Consider the following 20011-nt stretch of genomic DNA (forward strand, 5'->3'; position numbering starts at 1 on the left):
TCTTAACCAAAGATTCAGTACTACTGAGAGACCTCTCAAGAGTCTTGGGGCTCCTATCACCTTCCATTCAAGGGCTACAGTGACTGAAAGCATTAGGACTAAGGAAAGGCCTGTGGTACGGAAATTCTATTACCCTATCTCAAGATGCTCAGGAAAACTTAAACTGGTGGCTAAAGAGTCTCGAGGCATGGAATGGCAAGGCCATTTTCCGGAAAGACACCGATTTTGTCCTAGAGTCAGACGTGAGCAACCGGGGTTGGGGAGCCTGGATAGGCAATCAGGAAACAGGGGGAAGGTGGTCCCTAGAGGAACATTCCCTCCACATAAACCGTTTGGAAATGTTGGCTGGTCTGAATGCCCATATGAGTTTCAAAAATTTACTGCAAAATTCCAACACACTGATTCTGGTAGACAGTTTCTGAGCTGTATCATATATAAGTCGACTGGTGGGTACAAAATCACAAATGCTTTCGACTTTAGCTAAACAAATTTGGTATTTCTGCTGGGAACACAAGATAGTGCTAAGAGCAGAATTAATTCCAGGGCTTCAGAACATAAGTGCAGACTGGAACTCCATATTCCTCAAAGATTCAAGCGATTGGATGTAACATCCGGATGTTTTCGCCTGGATACAAGATCTTTGGGGACCAATCCTAATAGATTTATTTGGGAGCAGACTAACCTTCCAACTTCCAACATCCTTTAGTTGGAGACCAGACCGAAAAGCAACAGCTGTAGATGCCTTTCTTCAATCATGGTGCGCGAACAAAGGTTATGCCTTTCACCCTTTATCCATGATTCAAAGGGTTCTGTGGAAAGTGAGACTACAGTGCAGCAGTATTATTCTAGTGACCCCCTTCTGGAAGTCTCAAGTCTGGTTTCCCAGGGTGATGGAACTGGCCATAGATATCCCACGCCTAGTCCTGGTATCCTTGGGCCTTTTACAAGGCCCAGATGGAGAGGAACACCCTTTGGTATTCGAGGGGAAAATGAACCTTCTTGTTTGGAAGATTTCAGGAGATCATATAGCTATTCAAATCTTTCATCAGAATCTAAAAGCCTTTTGATGAATTGTGGGCCCTAGGAACAAGAAAAAGATATAAAGGGGTGTGGAGTAAGTGATGCAGTTTGTGCATGGAAAGGAATATGGATCCCGTGGATGCCCCTGTAGAATACATAGCCAACTACTTAGCGACTCTTATTGGATCCGGAGTTTCCTATACAACGATCAACTGCTATAAATTTGCTATTTCCTCTGGACATGCTTTAGTTAATATTTGGCGGTTCGTAGTAATGCATTATTTAAAAAGGTAATGAAAGGTGTGAGATTAAAAAGACCACCAAAGACACACTACGAAACCATGTGGGATGTCAACTTGATTTTTAAACTATTTAGTTCTTCGCCAAACAATACCTCTTTCTCACTTAAACAAATTTCTATGAAACGTACTACCTTCCCTTGTTTGATCTCTTTTAAAAGAGTATCTGATATCAAAGCTCTAGAGATATCAAACAGATTCTATTAGAGTGAGGGTGTACACTTTGATGTCTGGAAAAGAACCAAGATTATGTCTGATTCTGTTTTTACCCTTTCTTTAATGATTGCGAGAAATTATGCGTAGTAAGATGCATGAAAGAATACGAAAGTACGATTTTAGAATTCAGAGCGCATGGAGTTGATCAACTTCTTTGGTCTTATGTGAAACCTGATAAACCCTTTATCACAGCAACACTGGCCAGATGAATAAGTATGATTATCAGTGGGGTGGTTGTTGACCTTTCAAGGTTTGGAGCTCCTTCTTCAAGAGGAGCCATGTCTAGTAAGGTCTTTTGGTCAGGTGGATCTTTACCAAAAATTCGTTAAAAAGCTGATTGGTCAAACGCTAACACGTTTGTTAAATTTGATTTAAAACCAATAGAACATGTTAGTAATGTAGCCTTAAGGGGCTGTAAACATGCATAATTGTAGCCTCCGGTCTTGTAATGAAATGTTGATTCTCCAGTTGGTATGCAGCGAGAATCTTGATTTCATTAAAGACAATGGAGGCTAACATTATCCCACCCTCCTCTCCCTTGAGGAGTGGTATACATATATATGTTGTTTTCTAAAGAGAGTATTTATTCCTATGTCTAACAAGATTTACCTTAAAGCACGTATTCCAAAATGTGAATAAAATGTCTTAATGAAACGTGTAGAAATTCAAGTCATGTTGACTACATTTACTTTGGGACTCTTTTTTTTTTTCTTTTTCTTTTAGATAATAACCTTGTAGGATCATACAAGACTCTTCCAGATTGACCGTCTTCTTGTGTTAGCAGCTAAAAGAGGATGATGACATTTTGCACCAGATACTTGTACTCTCTCACAAACATTCTTATCTTTATGATGTATTAATAAGGTCTGCTGCTGGAAGCGGCAATAAAAGCATTATTGCATACTGTTAGCCTCCGTTGTCTTTAATGAAATCAAGATTCTCTCTGTATATCAATTGGAGAATCGACATTCTCAGAAACAGTTGGCTCAGCATATACAAATGGCCAGAGTTTGTATCTTTATAAAGAAAATGACTTTAATTACACATAGGCAAGTTGTTCGACAGTTAAAGCCATGTAGCAAAACTAGGCGTGCCTAGCACCTTAGTAGTCATTGCTGCGAGCCCAAAACCTTTACAGTCCCTAAGCACTAGACACTATATTTTTGTTTAACATGGTGCCCTGTGGCCCATGGTAACCTGGGTGGAATTGTTGGAGTTTCCCAAGGACCTTGCATTACGTTTTGGGCCAAAACTAAGGTCTGTAAAATTTAAGTCTCAACTTGAGTTCCTTCGAAGATTTAATTTGTTTTTCTTTGTGTTTCAGTATGCACCCATTTAGTTTTGATGCTACTGACGAATGTGCTCTGGAATGTGCCCTGTGCACTAGCTACAAAACTCAAAGATGTCCATGCCAATGGACCCACTACCAAAAGAATTGAGTCCACCCTTCTTATCAATGAAATGTCACCATGTGCCATGGAAATTCTGAGCAGGGACTAAAACCCAAGAAACATATGTCCCAGAAGGTTTCAAAGGTGTACAATCTCAATTCACATGAACCCAGGTTGGATCTCTCACATCCTAGTCATGCTGTCACTTAGCACTAGCTAATGTAAGACATGACTCTCCGTTTAATAGGTTGTTGTCCCTACATAACGAGACTGCTCAAATTAGGTCCATATTGCCTTCCTGTCCTCATTCCTCCATGCTAGCTCATTGCTTTCTGTTAGACCTCAGAGATTCTTGATGTTTCCAGTTTACATGAGGAGGCACTCTCATAAAATTTCCTGCAAGGCATTTTTTTTGTTCATATGAAATAGGAAATAATATTTCAGTGTAATAAAAAAAAGCATGACGGACAAAAACCTGAACTGTTGTGAAAGAAAGTTCACCTTCAGTTAGTTCTGCTAGGACGCATACATTTGGCAGGGGTACTTTTTCACTGTTAGTTCAGCTCATCTGTGAAACGTGTAATCTGTAAATCTTGCAAGAAACCACTTTTATGTTTTCAGGATTATCAGTGCACTTTCGATCCGGTTTCCCCTCTCACGAACTTGCTCATTCCTCTAGTCCCTTGATTCCCCCCCACAACCTCAACCAACTCTCCATTACAAAAGGCCTTTGATTTTGGCAATAGTTGCCATTTACTGGTGGCTCGGGTGTAATTTCTTGTTCCAGAAACTCTTGGATCACCCTTTCTGAATGCAGCCTTCAGCCTGCGTTTGATTCCTCCTGAAACTGCAGCTTACTCCTTCCTGGTAAAGCAGACCTTTTTTTAGACTTCAATAACTCTGCCAGACTAATATGGTTGTTTTTCAATGCACATAATTCTGCATTTTAAGGTTGAAGGTCTTGTCCATCCCTTTCGAGGAAGAACTTTAAAAACATATTACTTTGGTTAGGAACGTACTAGCATGGCTAGTGTCTTAGTTTTGGTGGCACAACAGCTCTCATTTCCTCATGGATAGACAAGCATTTTGCTCGCTTTGTTCATCCAAGCACTCTGGCCTTGAAGTCCACCCTGGGACTTTTCGTTAAGACAATGTGTGTTACCATGGTCTTGGGCTATATTTCTTGATTGATGGGCATTGGACCCAACTTCCGGCCACTAATCTTTGCAGAGATATCACCTGCAATGTGTTTTATATTGGTAGTTTAAGGTTGAGTGCCCTGTTGACCCATAATCTGATGACTACAACCTCATAACTATGTATGATTTATTCAAAATCTTTGCTCCGTTGGACAAACAGGCAGTCTGCATACTGCATGCTCCGTAGCATGCAGAAATCAGATATCAGACTACCGTGGATGTAGTGGGAAAACTGTAATCAGACAAATATAATGCTCAAAGAACTAACAGAAAAGGCAAAAGTGAACTTCAGAGTTTTTAGAACTGCCAGCCTTAGTGTGGTCTTTCCTCCAACGTTTTTGCCTTTTTCCCTCCATTTTTTGCTGAAGTTTGTTCTTGTTGACATTAGGACTCTGCACTGTACCACTGCTACCACTTTACCACTGCTTACCCACCTGTATCTTCCATCTCCAGCCACCTTTCCTATGGAAAAATACCGGCCATTTGTTGTTTCAAGATTCTGCAATGGTCAAGATATGATACTAAATATGACTTTAAGGAAAGTTGTATGTATTCATTTGTAGCTTGAATTTCCACCCTTTGTTTACTTTAATTATTAGCCAAGGATCGTTAACCAAGCTATAGAACACATTTAAAAGTGCTTTCTATTTAGATTTTTTGTTTTAAGTATGCATAGATATGGGAAAGAAATACCAGATTTAGGTGATTTTGCTTATTTTTGTGCCGACCAGGACATTCAAAAACCAGGGGTGCTGGTAGAAAATTGGCAAGATGGCAACCTTATCTCTAGAAGGTTACTTCCCAGGGAACAGTGGTAGGGTGCTTTGAGAGGGAAGTCTTTGCTCTGGACTGGGCACTGAAGAATCTGAGACCATACTTGTTTGGGACTTACTTCCAGGTTCAGACCCCTCAGGTTGCTCATGCAATTGGGGTGAGAATCCAAAATTGTTGAAGTGGACCATCTTCCTACAGGGAATGTAGTTTGCAGTGGAATTCCATTCTGCATCAGACCACTCCAATGCTGATGGTCTGTCCAGGACCTCCCAGCGCAATTCCTTGGTGCACGCTCTGTGGTTCATCAAATTATTTACCTTCTCCAAATCTTTGTTAACGAATCTGAACGACAACAAGTTTTTCTGTATATATTGACACTATTGTTTCCTTTTATGCCGTTTTTTCGCTGTTTCACTTGTCACTTTGCGCCCTCTTAGCTTTGTCACGAGCACACGTGCACAAGTTTGTATAGCTTACACGGACATTCAGTGTAATATAGTGCCTCTTCCCCACTGTGTTTGAATAAAAACTGCTCTTTGCATATATTGCAAAAGCGTTTCATGCCTCCCTGTCTCGTACTTCTTGCAACTGTTGTGCTTATTTTTTTTAAAAACTGTCTTTAACTATTATCTGTTGAACTTCACTTCTCAGCACATTTTATTGAAAAGCTTTCTCAGTCCAAAGGTAAGATCTGACTGGGCCCAATTCACTTTTTGTATTCTACTCGCACTCCATTGTGGTTGGCCACGTTTTTTAAATTTTACCCTGTCTCGCTTGACTAGATGTCCGCAGTAGACGCTTTGATCTTTTAGGTGCTCATTTTTTCCTGAAACTTTACAAATTCATAATTCCAGTCCTACTGATTGGATTTTGATCATTTTGGTGTCAAATTTGTATTAAAATGTACTGTTGTTTTCACTTAATTACCGTTTGTTTGCTGCATAAATACTTTACACCTTGGCTCTTAGATAAGCCTGACTGCTTTTTGTGCCAAGCTACCCAGAGTTAAGTACATGTTAAAAAAAATTTGGTTCACCTTGCCAGGGATTGTGGCTGTTGCTTGATAAAGACTCACACCCCAGTCAGCCAACAAACCAATTTCTTACAAGGGAACAATTAAAACAGTTTTCTGTCCGATTTAGTGATTTTATAACACGTAGATGCCCTTAGCGGGTTTGCATTCTCTAAAAGTCATATTGCATATTATTATTATTTTTTTAAACCTGGTCAGGCTGTCCATTAATTTCACAACAACTGGTCAACTCTTTCCTTTACTCTATTTTTTTTTTTGTTTTTAGTCCTCATTTGCCTCTTAACACCATTCCACTTGCACCTTAACTGGGGTGTCCTACCCTTTTTGCTGGGAAAGAAAAAACAGAAGGTAGGGGGTTTCACACTCTGCCACCCTCGGTTATAAACGCCCCTTTCTTCAAATTCTCACTTTCTCTAGAAGCAATCCTGCTTCTTTAGAAAAGTGCCGGCGGAGTAGGCTTAATCATTGGACCCCTGATTCGCTTCCCTATCTTGTTGCTCACACCACCTGAGCATAGGTAGCCAGAACTCGTGCCTTCTATGTCCCGACATATCCAATCTTGCTATATGCCTAACAATTCCTTTACTCTATTGCTAAATCTCCAGAAATCCATAAATATCAAGATCTATGCTTGCTAACTCTACACAATTTCAGAGGTACTACATTTGATATAATGTACATTCATATCACTGGACACCAGATTTGAGTCATAGGCACAGCAAAACTGTTTACTAGGTAATCTAACATGACACATTCAGTCAGTAATCACCAAACACAAATGGGCTTACTTGGATGTGGCATCATGCTTTGGAGTTGTCTTTAGAGACCACTGCACCATTTAGAGCTTGGAGGAAACTGAAATTCCTGGAGAGAACTCAAAATAGGAAGTACAATACACCGGCTGAATTTCCTTCCCCCAAGGGATATTATTGTGGTAGAAAGTGGAGGAAAATGCTCTAGAAATGGAAGGATTTTCAGTTCCCACCAAACTCTTAACAAAAAACTGTTTCAGCCTTAGTCTCATGGGGCCAATAGAGGGACCAGAGAGCCATGCCGTTTTCCAAAATAGTTGTTGAAGATAACGGGTGTCTTTATTTTTACTTCTTTCTTTCAGCACTCCAGTCCAGAGGATTCAGCGTTCAGGAGCACCAGTTCTCTCTTTGATGCCTTTCAAAGAAGGCTACATAGTCAGCCAAGGTATCATTCGTTCTTTCTTCGTTGGGAAATGTTTTATTATTTTTAGGACTGAGCTAGTTGAACTACCAAACAATAACATCTATTCATGTTTTCAGAGTGATCAAACTGTTCTTTACATGTAACTTAGCCTCACACATGTTAATTGTGGAGTCTTGAAAACCTCACTGGATGTTACTGTCTAGTCAGTCGACAAGCCCGCCTCTATTTTTCATAACGTTGGTGCTGCCCAAGCACTTGAAGTGTGTTTTTCAGCCTTTTAGTGCACGGGTCTCTTTAATGTATGTGGCACATGGCTGGCAGAATGACTCTTCTGATGCAAATACTACATTAGACCATCACTTTTGGTGCTTTGGATCTGTGCTTTTTCCTTGAAATACACATGTTTCAGCTGGGTGGTGTTCACACTTGTGGAACGCTATAGGATTGGCATCAACCTCCACAGGTAGCCCCAGGTTGTTTATAATCATAACTCATGCCATAGTATCTCAAGTCCTAGGCAAATATCTACCATTGTATGATACCGATCTGATTGAATGTGAGACACCATGTAGTAATGTTCTAGCCCGATCTTTAATAAATGAGATATTGTCCCCTTTTTAATGGAGGAGCAGTAATATAGTAGGTACACTAGAAGAGTACTCGGATGCAAGTGAGGTGATCAAATTGTGGAGATGACCTGGTGCTCTGTAACCCTGACTGGTGTATTGGTCATTCAGCTCAGGAGAGACTTGTCAGTGGGCCACAAAGATGCAATGGAGAAAATGGCCTAGAAGCCAGCCAACTTGTAAAAAACAAAGTTATTGTAATAGCTCCTATCCACACCATGTCTATTGATGTTCATAGTTCAGGAATATATGGTTTGGTTGTTAAGACAGAGTTGAATCTGCATTTTTTAATGAAGTCTTGGGCCCTACCCTCTTCTTGACTATGCCTGAATATTATTCCATTAGGAGGGCAAATACGATAAATGGTATAGCGGTAGAGTAGACTTGAAACATTGATTTTCCATTTTAGTCTATGCATGAAACATGTTGTCTTGACTGACAGTGAGCTGTCAACCTTCTCATCCAACTCTCTAGACCAGTTGAAGACTATAATTGAACCAATTAAATCAGGCTCACCTTGTACTTCAGACCTCTCTTGTTGCAAAATATAGTATTAACATATCTTTAAAATCCAGATTAGTTAACAATAATGATAAATAAGCAATGTTAACACTTGCTTAACCACTCTTGATAAGATTCAATAGATCCAGCATTTTTGCGCTTTCTGTGTGTAACTATACCCTCCGTAGCAGAGGATATAGTTACTGGTGAACTTCAAATACTCCTTGATGAAAATAAACTGGGTGATGTACAGATAGGCTTCCCGGCCCACTGTGGTATGAAGACCATACCTTGATTGGTCCTGAACAACCTCAGTTGGAGGAAAATGGCAGAAGTGTCATGGCTCTGTCAGCCATGTTTACCACTATCGACCTTCCCTTCCTCCAGGGGCATCCAGGGAGTTTGTAGTGATAGACATAGGCTTGAACTCAATGGTCTCATGTTTGATAAAAGGCCTCTTCTACTCTAATTCAGAGGCCTGTAACGCATTGAGTGCCTCTGAGAATAAACCTGGTGTTGTTTAACATTTCTCTGGTCTCTGGCTGACCTGGTATGGGTTGAGCCTAACTGACCATTCACCAGCGCAATTTTTCTCTCTTGCGATACACAATTGTTTACAAAAGGGGCTTAGAACCCTCTCATTGCTTACCATTTGTTGGCTGCAGTGCCCCTCTTCATTGGCCAGTGCTGGCCAAACATTATTTCCGATCCTTTCTGTGGAGCAGGGACCAAACGCAGATTAATCGAAAGTAATCCGTGCTCGCCCTCTGCTCCCTATTTGATGGTATTATTTCTTCCCACTCGCCTTCACTGCTGCTCCCTCCATAGCGTTTTTTTGAAACACAAATATTCAAGCCGTGAACTGTGTACTATCCCCTACTCCACCTTACCCCAATTTACTCCCTCCACTTTTCCCTAATCTACCCCATTCCACTACAATCCACCCCACTCAAATCACATTCACTCCAGTACAATCTACCACACTCTATCCCAATCTACCACACTCTAACCCACTCCACTGTACCCCAACCTACCCCACTCTAGTCTACCTCAATCCACCCCAACCCTCTTCCTTTTAGCCACTGTGGTGTACAACATGGCTAAAACACATAGTCAAAGCCAGTAGCTCTTTCATAGGCGAGACCTATTGGCTTTGCCAGTGTTTGTTTTATGTGTATGCGGATGGTGTACAAGTAATCTCTGAGTTTCCAAACAGTCTGAAGTTGGATTCTACTTGTTTTATGGCTTGTTGTTAGTCATTCATGAATTGATGGAGACCCATAGGCTGATGTTCACTGCAGACCTGAAGCTATGATTGTTGCAGTTGAGGTGTGACAATAATCTTTGACTTATTGGTCAGAAGAGTTGGGAGTTTTCTTTTTGATGAGCACCAATTAGGGGACCTGATATTTACATTATTTTTTCCTACTTTTGAAAGCTTCTTCTACAGGTTGTTGTTATCACCTGTGTATACTGAGAGTCCTTTTACCTGCACTCCCCAAGGATGCTAATATGGCAGACAGCAGGGCTCTTGTGAAATCTAGTCTTGTTTATGGAAACATTGGCCTCCTGGGTGACATTTTGACTGTGTTGTAGTTGGTTTATAATGCAGCAACCCAGCTGATAGTAAAAGTGCATAAATATGACCATATCATTCACCATTTGCGGGTTCTGTGTTAGTTCCCGATTGTTAGAAGGATCCAGTACAAGATCTTTTGTGAAATTCATCGTTTGGTGGTTGGCACTTGTTCCTTGCTTCTAATGAATGAGTTATAACGTTGTCAGTGAACCAGTAGATTGAGTGTCTGGGAAACAGACTATTTTCAATACCTTGTTTTTGCCAGCATGGAATGGGAGGAAGATTCTTTTGTGTACTTCTACTGAATTTGTGGAATGCACTCCTGTTGCACTTGGAAAAGAACAATGTAAAATTTCACAAATCTAGATAGTTATCCCACCCATAGCACAAAGAAAACTGAAGGCAAATAGTGTGCTTTATAAAACCCCTATTCTTTCATTGAGAGAATGGTTGAAAGAGCATGAAAAGGAGATCTGGGACATACTAGCTCACCTTAGCAGTGGTGAAAGAGGGATTTGATTACATTTTTTATTTATAAAGTACAACACAACCCTTTTGCTACATGGTCACATGGCGCAAACAATAAAAACAACACCCAGCCAAAAAAGAATGTCCATGACAATTTATCAGGGAAAAAATCTTTTAGGCCTAACTTGTTAGCAGAGAAGAAAGGTCTTTCATGTCTCTCAAATGACTAGATTAGCAAAAGCATTCATTTTAGAGACAGCAGGTCTTAGGGACTGCATAGCTGGAAGCTGGCAATTCCCATACAGTTTGTCTGTTGTATATTTACCCAAGTTATTGAACCTTTCTGGGGCTTTACCCATTATGGGAAGGTTCTGTAAACCCTCCCTGAATACTACATAATGGGGTAAAATGTTTTGCTTCACATTTAGATCATTTGTGTTGACAATGTTTTGATGAAAGTTTTTCATGGGTTCCAGGTGATGGGAGCTGTTCCATTATCCAGCAAGACATGGATCATATAATTGAGCTTGTGGGAGCGGACTGTGATCCAGTATACAAGGTAATGTGTTAACTCTCATTCACTCCATCTTTGCCCTGTGAATGTTGGTGCCCTGAGGCACCCTAATGTATCACAGGTCTATGGAGCCATTTCATGTATGTGCCAGCCATTGAATGTAAGAGAATTTCTTCTGCCATGGGAGCTTCATTAATATTCAGAAACTGTGAATGCCTTTGTCCATGTGTGAGATTTTGGCAGAGATAATCCGTATGTGTTTCTGTTTGTAGCATATGCTGCTCTAGTTCACATGCTGTGCACACCCCTTCCACAGGCGTTTTCAAGTTATTTTTCTTGAAAGTATAGGTTTTGGTTTTGAGATGACTCTTGATCCTTCCCTGAAACCCCCAATGCAACAGAACAAAGACTCCACCTTTAGATTGCTTTTTCCCACGATCGGCTTCAGGCGTATTTCTTGAGTTCCAGACTGTTGAGCTACAATCAGCATCTGTTTGAATCCACTGACCCTAATCACCAGTAACGGTATCAAAAGACCCTTTTTTAACAAAGACACTTAAAATTTGGCTGGGATCGGAGGGTTTCTCTGGGCGCCAAGTTGTATAACAATGATTAGTGGGAAGGGGAAGGTGTGCTAAAAATTCCCATGGCTGGACCATCACCAAGTTTGCAATCTCTGTTTACCTCGGGTCATGAAGAATCAAACTTTTTTGGCCTGTGAGTCCTATTAAAAAAAAAAACAATATCAGTGCACTGTAAGAGAGAGCGTCAGTTGGTGCGTTATAAAATGCAGTGCTACAGCCCTACAGAGTACACCCTAGTCTTCTGTCCCTAAGACCTAAAAGGGAATCACTCTGAAAGGGAAGGTACATTCCGAGTCCAGATTCCCAGTGGGTCAGCCTGAAAGGACTCCCAAAACCCTCTCCTCCGAGTGTTTCCATATTGCTTCAGGGGCACCAGGGAAACCTGAACTCTAAACAAAGACTACACCAAAGACTTTTAGATCTCGCCAAACATCCGAGGATCAAACCCTGGGGTTCAACATCGAAAAGAGTCTAAAAAGGATGCTCGGCATCACTCTTGTGGAGCCATGCATTAAGCCCCGTGACTGGGAGCAAGAGTCCTTGACAGTTGGCTTCAGCCTCTGCCCCAGTGACAGCATTGTGCCTAGAGCCTACCTTGAATCTGGAGTTACCTCGAACCAAGGTCTCAGAGCCTAGACTTCAAAGCACAGACCCAGCATCTTTGGCTCCAACGTCGCTTCGAAGTTCGCTCCTAGACCGCTCTCAACTCCAGCCTTCACATCGAGGTGGCGGATGTCAGCCAGCGGAAATTTTACGTCTGCTAGACCCATGTGAAGATTCTGCCTCAACCTCCACATCAGAAGACAGACAGCACGCCCCTCAAAAAGTGAAGATTTATCTTTGTGGAGGCTATTTCAGAGGAGCTCCAAAGTTAAACCATATTCACAAAACACAGGCAAGAACACATTTCAGGAAGAATTGGCCCAGAAGTTTGAAGGAGGATTCAGGAGAATGGCCAAGGAAGGGGTAGAAAAGCCTCCTCTGCTAAGCAGTGACCCATGCCATCCCCCTAATCAGCACTTGTTTTGGGGGTAGGGGGAGTAAATCAAGTTGTTTCTTCCCCAGAGGGCAGAAATTATGGTATCCTGTGGATGGTCCTTTATCTCAGGCCACTAAACTGCTACATCCTCTTGGAGCATTCAGGATGGCAACCTGCATAACGTTATTCCTGTGCTCTGCACAGAAGAACGAATGGCAACCCTCCGTCTCAAGGACGCTTACTATCTTCATTTATCCGGCATACCATTGCTACTTCAGGTTTGTGGAATGTACAGCACTAAAAGTTCAAATTCTACACTTGAGGTTCATAACAGTCCAAGACTCTATCAGGTGCCTAGCAGTGGTTTTGCTTTGTTTGCCCTAAGTTGGCAGGGTATGCCCAGACGTGGGTCCCTTGCTCACTTTGCCACTGGATTCAAGCTAGCCTGGCTGATGACGGCTGATTAGCCAAAAACCAGTCCCAGGAAGCTTGTTTCCGGTCCAGGAAAGGCATGGCTTGGCAGTTCGGGCTGGACTGTTCCCATGAGGCACAGGGTCAGGCTGATTTGCATATGGCCATGTCTGAACTGGGGTGGCGGAGTGAGCTAAAGAATGATGATGGATTAAACCCAGATCAGTTGACTGGGGGTGAGTGCTTGCAATGTTCAACCCTCTGTCCATCATCCCCTTTGGTTTTGCTTAGCAGTGGTCACAGCACATCTGTGCTGCAGCTCCATTCAGGTCTTTCCTTATCTGGGTGATTTGCTGGTTCAGAGCAGCAGCCGTCATCAATGCCTAGTACACACTTAGGCAGCCTTGTTGCTTCTCCAGAGGCTGAGATTTACGATCAACACCAAAAAGTCCCATCTCTGCCATAGCAAATACAGCCCTTTTTAGGAGATGTTCTAAACTGTGAGACAGCATAGCCTATCCTAAACCAAAAGATGATAATGGCATTTCAAATGTTTCTTCATCTTTTTCAGATATCACATCCTCACAGTGAGTATGATCAAGAAACTGTTGGGGTTTGATAGCTTTCTGCATCTGCCATAGTTCTACATATGTGGCTACACATTCATCCTCTACAGGAGTGTCTGTCCAGGTAATGGTGACAAGCGACAGGCAAATGAAAAGATCTAGTGCTGGTAGAGCCCGGAATTCAGCAGTCTTAAATGGTGGAAGAACAAAATCATGTTACTGGGCAGACCATTTCTAGACCCCTAGCTTGAGGTGACCATTACCACAGATGCATCACTTACAGGTGGGAAGCATATCTGAACAACATGACTGTTCAGAGCATTTAAACGCAGCAACATCAACAAGGGTCATATCAACTTTCTAGAGCTTATAGAGATGAATTGGCACTGAAAGCATTTTAAGTGCTCGTTTGAAACAAGATGGTCCTAGTGTGGTACGTTCTCTAGATTGCCCTATAACGCAGAGTTCAGTTTTCTAGACCCTCTGGTACTAAAGACTTGGTCAATGTGCCAACCTGTGATTGAAAATCAGTTGGACTGCAACCACCTCACAATCCACTTAATAATAGTTGAGTGTGATATATTTCAGGTAATAAATAATCCCATGAGACATTGCAGCTATAATTAGGGAACCCCAAACCCTCTTTCGTTCAGGAAGAATACACTAAAAAATACCAGGAAATGAAGGATACTTTTTAAAGATTTTTTTTTTTTAAGTCCGACCTCTATTTTAGTGAACACAATATGAATTGGAACTACAATGAAAACAAATAGAGAGGCAGCAGCATGGTTTGCTAAAAGTGTTAATAACGAGAAAAACCCATGTTTGCTGTGTACTTTTTACAGAAATCCTACCCCCATTCATCTGCTTCTAGGCACTGAGCTAACTCTAGCATAGCTGAGAGTAGTAAGCCTAACTTGAGTTTCAAAGATGGTTCAAACCCGCATAACTGTCTAAACAATAAGACTTGTGTTCAGTATAATAGCTGAGCCTCTGTTCTCATTGTGAGAGACCAGCAGCGCTGATAGGCTTAGCAAGCGATGGCTGAATGCCTCCCTCCCCAGTCGACTTCAGTTAAAATGGGTAATATGATTCTGCACGGCCTATCCTGTTGTTGCCTGGCATGAAAGTTCCTCTCCAACCCCTCACTTCTTGTGCTCAGCTTTTATAACCTTATTTTGTTATTGTTAAAACTCCCACAGTAAACAATTATCAGAAAGTAGCCTGATGCCCTTTCAGTTATTTTCATTCTTTTGGACTGTTCAGAACAAAAGCAATAAACAAGACATGTGATTATCAGCCTTCTATAAACTCTTCAAAAATCAAGACCAATTGATGTAAAACAGAAAATTCGGCTTTTAGATAAAATGCTGCAAATGCATGCAAGGACTTTTTATCACTTTATATAGAGAAATTACATAAATTGAATGCGCATTCTGTGTTAATCACATACATTCACTTTTGTCTGATTAGCACATGTAACTCAGAAAGGGGATAGCTAGAAGTAAAAAGTCATGATAATCGTGACATGTGAGGATAGACTACATGACTACCAAGTATAACATCCAAAATCAAAGGGGCCCCACTCGCCACAGTGATCCGCATTAGCACAGTCGATTTGGCGTTGGGCCTTCTGACACCGTCCTGCTCCTGGTGGAGCTCCTACTTGGGGTGGCCAATGACTTCCCACAGCTGTTTAGCAGAATGCATCAACGAGTACTGTGGTGGGAGATGAATCCCCTAGTACTTCAACAGTACTTTAAAAAATGGGGAGTGGTCAGAATTGATGTTTGCACATGAGCAGGGATATTTGCTTACACTTTTCCTCCACTACCTTGGATCCCGTATATAGTAAGGAAGCTGAGCTAGACTTCTTTAAGGCTCATTGTTGTTGCTCTAATGTGGGAAAGGCAACCTTGGTACTCAGTGCTATTGGAAAGATCTGTCCATCCACACAAGACTTTGCCTAACGGCACAACAGGGCTAAAGGGCCGACTGCAGCAAAAAAATCTGGGGAAATAAATGTACCTTGCTATTTGGCATCAGAGGTCTTAGAGTTTGACTACTTACAGTTACCGGAAGAGGTTATGCATGTTCTGTGTGAGGTTCCCAAAAAAACTAACCACCCAAGCAAGTTGCGCAGCAAAATGGAAGTGTTTTGTCCATGTTTGCATAACAAACAAGTAGACCCCCATTAAAGCAATCGGGTTAGGACATAATATGCTATTTGTTGCACCTTCAAAGGCTGGGATTGGCATGCACATCCATTGCCTTAATTTGGCAGCAGCGCTTAAATGCAGAACTGACAATATACATCCTTTTTCAAACTACCAGTCATTAAAGCTTTTGTGGAAGGTTTTGGGGGGGGGAGTCATTCCTCCGAGGACAACACTGTTCCCTAAATAGGAACTCATTCTAGTCTGTGTTAGACTCTTGAGACCACCTATTCTGCCATTATATTCTTCTGAAATACAATATCTTTCTTGGGTGGTAGCATTCTTAGTGACAATCTCTTCCGTGTGCAGAGTGAGTGTGGTGTAAGCTTTAATAGTAGTTTCATCCAAGTTCACAATGATTGAGTTCTTCTAATGACAAATCCTCACTTCCTGCAAAAGGTAGTCTCCCTTTTTAATGCCAGTGAAACCACTTATTTATAGGTGTTCTTTCCACACCCTGAGGCAGGGGCCAACAGAGCCTTACACACATTAGATGCCTAGAGGGCACTAATGTATTACATTGATCAGACTAAATCCATTCACAAAACGAAGCAACTTTTTGTTGCGTTTAAAAAACCCCACTTGGGAAATCCAATTTGAAAACCTGGCCTTGTTATGTCAAAGCAAAACTAACTCTGCATTCTGTGCCCAGGGCGCAACATACCACTAGGAAACCTTTGTGAATCTGCTACATGGTTAACACGTTTCACTTTCACTAGGCATTACTGTGCTGAGACTCTAGCCTGGCAATAAGCACAAGATAGGGAAACTGTACTTAGAACTTTATTCCAAAAATCTGCCTCATTTGTTCACTAGGCACTGCCTTAGGAAGAGCGCACTGCTGTTCTGTCTATGCAGGGCATGCTACAAATGGAAAATATTACTTATCCTGGAACTATTGGTTTGTAGCTTGTAGTGCTCAGTGAGCCACTTATTGTTGGATTATGTACCTCAGTAAGCCACTTATTGTTGGATTGTGAATTCTTCCTGGAGGAAAGGAAGAAGATTCTTCAGCCCGTTTTTAAAAAGTATGGGATAATGTCGAGAGAATCGGGTTTAAACTTGATATTTGTTCTCCGATATAGCCTTTGCCACTGATCAATACCTGTGTAAAATCACAATATCCCATGTTAGACACCCCCCCCCCTCTTAATGTTTTAGGAGTTAGGTTGGCACTCCCCTAAGGTTGGTAATATGGTGTTTTCAATTGGTAAACAGATGCATTAAGAGGGTGCACTGATATGGTTGTGCAGGAGAAGGCAAATTCACCCTGCTAATAAGGTTGAATAAGAGAGCCCCATGTGTCTGTGTTAAGCAGCTGTGCATGCTGCACTTAAAATGTTTAACTTCAGCAAAACGAGTTGCATTCTGCTGGTGAATTTGGCACTTTCTTTCTTTTCAATGTGCTTTTAATATATGTGGGATTTTGGGCTGTTGACCTTTTATTGAGATTTAGAGTTGGGAAATGTTAAATGTCATACTGTTACTAACCGAAGGTATGTGTTGGTTAAATTGATTCAAATGTGTGCTGTGCACTACTGATTATGTGACACTTGTGATAGTTATTAATTAATTGGGTAATGTGCAATATTTCTGTAAGAATTATTTTCTTGGAAATAAGGTATTTTGAATTTCAATTTGAATTTTGTCGTGCTGTGAATCCACATGTACTTTCTCATTTTCCTAAATGAGAGCTTGTGCTTCAGATGTTTACATCACATGAATTCAGTGCTTAATTTGCAAAAGAGTGTTTGTCGCTGCCCAAAATCTCTGCTCTGGAGGTGCTATTAAAAATTGGCGCCCAAATACCAAGGTTGCGTAGTGTTGAATTGACTGTAGGCCTCTTTAATCCACCACCAGACGCTGCTGCCCCTTTATCTCACTCTTACCAGTCCATGTTTTATCCATTGTGGCCATTTGTTTTGTCTTTCTCTTCCTCCTTCTTTCCAGTTTGTATGTTTCCCTCTCTTGCTATGAGTTAAAAATAAGTGCCATTCCCAAAAAATGAGTGCTGCTGACACTCACTGGCTCAAATTATGCACTGCATATGATATAATTTCATTCACAATACACTTTACATTTCTACTAGCATTGGATTTCTCTACATATCTTACTCACCTGCCTGGGGAGGAGCAAAATCTGAGGTGGAGTCTTGGCCTGATGCATTTTGGGTTTCAGGAAGGCATCTTGAATTAAATCGAAACGTATACTTTTTGAAGAAAAACAGCTTGCAAATGGCAGGAGTGTACAGCATGTGAACCTACAGCACCAGAAGCCGCAAACTAATATTTACAGGCTATGTTACATTTTCTTTCTGAAGATACCCATGATGGAGAAATGGCTCTGCATTTGAGTAACATTTACATTGACACTTTTATTAGCCCCACTCAAATTTCTAGACTGCTTGTTCCTATGTGTGCAGAATCAAGCCGTTACCTATAAATGAGGGTCTTGTGCGGCTTAGTCAGATTTATAGATATAATGTGACTAGCAAAGTTTGCTGATTGTACCTTTAACACTATTGAGATTCCAAACAGTTATCCTAGAACATGTACATCTCTATGACACGCCAAGCTGTAAAGCCAGTGTGGCAAGGCCAAATGATGTTTTTTAACACTTAGTAGTGGACGTAAACCACGAAAACTATTTTGAATGTCTTTTCTTTACCGTTTTCATTGTTTATGTGCATGATTTGCATTAAAAGTTTGATGAAAAGGAGTATACCTGTTAAAGAAATACAATGCAGGTTGCTAAATATGTGATTGTATTTCTTTGTTTTTTTTTACTAGGTGGCAGTGTCTGAGAAGCTGGTCTATACTTGCTGCAGAGATGGAATCATCAGAAAATATCACCTTTTAGACTTGTAACCAGCCTCCTTCAACAACCCAAATGAAATGGAAGGAATAGCACCAGATGTAAAAGTTAGGGTGGGAATTACTCAAATGCGTGTGTGTAGTCTTTGCCCTATGCACTCGCAAATGTGTCTAAGCTTCATCAGAAAAGCCTGAACAGTGTGTGCAATGTACCTATAATAGGTATTAACCACCTTCAAACTAGAAGATCCGATGTTAATCTTTCCATATTAAAAGTATTTGTTTCTTATATGAGTTAGCTGCATTTTGTAAATGAAAATTAAACAATACAGTTTTTTTTGTATCAAAATAAATTGATTCAGTTGACAACAATAATTCACATTGCCTTCTTGTAAACTTTTGATAATGTAGATTTGATTTTATAAACGTTACCTTATCAATTATGTTAACAATAATCCTTACCCTTACACTAATAGCAACTGACCCTGGCCTTCACCCTAACAATACCTCTGGCCCTCTTCCTGGTTCTATATCTGAACCGTAACTCAGAAAATATGCTGACTCTCATTCGGTCATAACCCGAAGCTTACCATAAACTCTTACTTTAAATCTAAACATAGGGGAGCAGCCCCCTCAGTCGTTCACAAGCCTGGGAAAATTAAGAGACTCTACCCAAACTAGAAGAACCGCTCTATGGGGCGAACAGTCTAGAGTAGCGACACCGACGACATGGCACGGGTCTAATCAGAGGTACAACCACCCAACGCTGACCCTCCGAAGACGTGGAAAGGTGCGGCGGGCCCCCACTTGAGAAACCTTCAGGAATGGCGCAGCGAAACCTAGGAGACCGAAGACACTACTGCTGCGTGCCAGGCACAGGAGTACAAGAAGACATAAGCAGGCGTTCGTCGCGGTTGGAGTGGGCCCTCACACAGAGACCCGCCTTGACCGTTGCTGACATGACCACGTAGCGAGCTAAGAAGGACCGATCATTAAAAGACATGCTCACTAAACCCACGCCGACGAGCCCCGATGCAGAGGGGGCAGAGGCCCCGATTACTCGTGCTTTTCTAGAGACATTGTTCAATACCCTCCGGGACGACTTTCATACCCTGAAAAGCGAAGTTGCGGGGGAAGTGAGAGAGATCCGACGGGTCGTGGATACTTTAGGAGACTGAGTGGCCGCGATCAAAGATCAAGATCAAGCCAGGGAGGAGGAGATAACGCACCTCCAACAGGAGGTGATCCGCTTGAGGGAACAACAAATCGACCTCAAGGCCCATACAGAGAACCCTTGAAAACCGCTCTCGGAGGAACAACATCAGGGTGCGGGGGGTCCCATCGGATGCAGAAGGGACAGATATGGTCCAATACATGCAGGCCCTGTTTCGAGAGATACTCGGGGACTCCGCAGACCTGGAGATCCGCATTGATAGGGCCCACAGAGTTGGTCTGCGACGGAGGGCCCCGGCGCCACCACCAGATATCCTCGCCTTCTTGCCAGACTACCCCCTGAAGGGATGCATTCTCCGGGAGGCCAGAGCGAAACAGCCAATCCAATACCAGGGCCACTCCATAGCGCCATATCAGTACTTGGCAGCAATCGCCCTCCAGAAAAGGCGAGACTTTCGCAAAGTGACCTCCCA

At 41.8% G+C, this 20011-nt stretch overlaps 1 protein-coding gene across 1 annotated transcript in view; it reads left to right on the forward strand.

The window, feature by feature from the left end:
- Positions 1-18740, forward strand: part of PAAF1 (proteasomal ATPase associated factor 1) — a 153328-nt gene extending 134588 nt beyond the window's left edge. The window contains exons 10-12 of the mRNA XM_085623322.1: positions 7047-7129; positions 10759-10841; positions 18342-18740. Of these exons, the coding sequence (XP_085479448.1) occupies positions 7047-7129; positions 10759-10841; positions 18342-18419 (244 nt within the window). The 3' untranslated portion in view covers positions 18420-18740. The remainder of the gene's footprint in view (positions 1-7046; positions 7130-10758; positions 10842-18341) is intronic.
- Positions 18741-20011: the final 1271 nt, after the last annotated feature.

Source organism: Triturus cristatus, chromosome 8, assembly GCF_964204655.1.
Source record: "Triturus cristatus chromosome 8, aTriCri1.1, whole genome shotgun sequence".
Taxonomy (NCBI): Eukaryota; Metazoa; Chordata; class Amphibia; order Caudata; family Salamandridae; genus Triturus; species Triturus cristatus.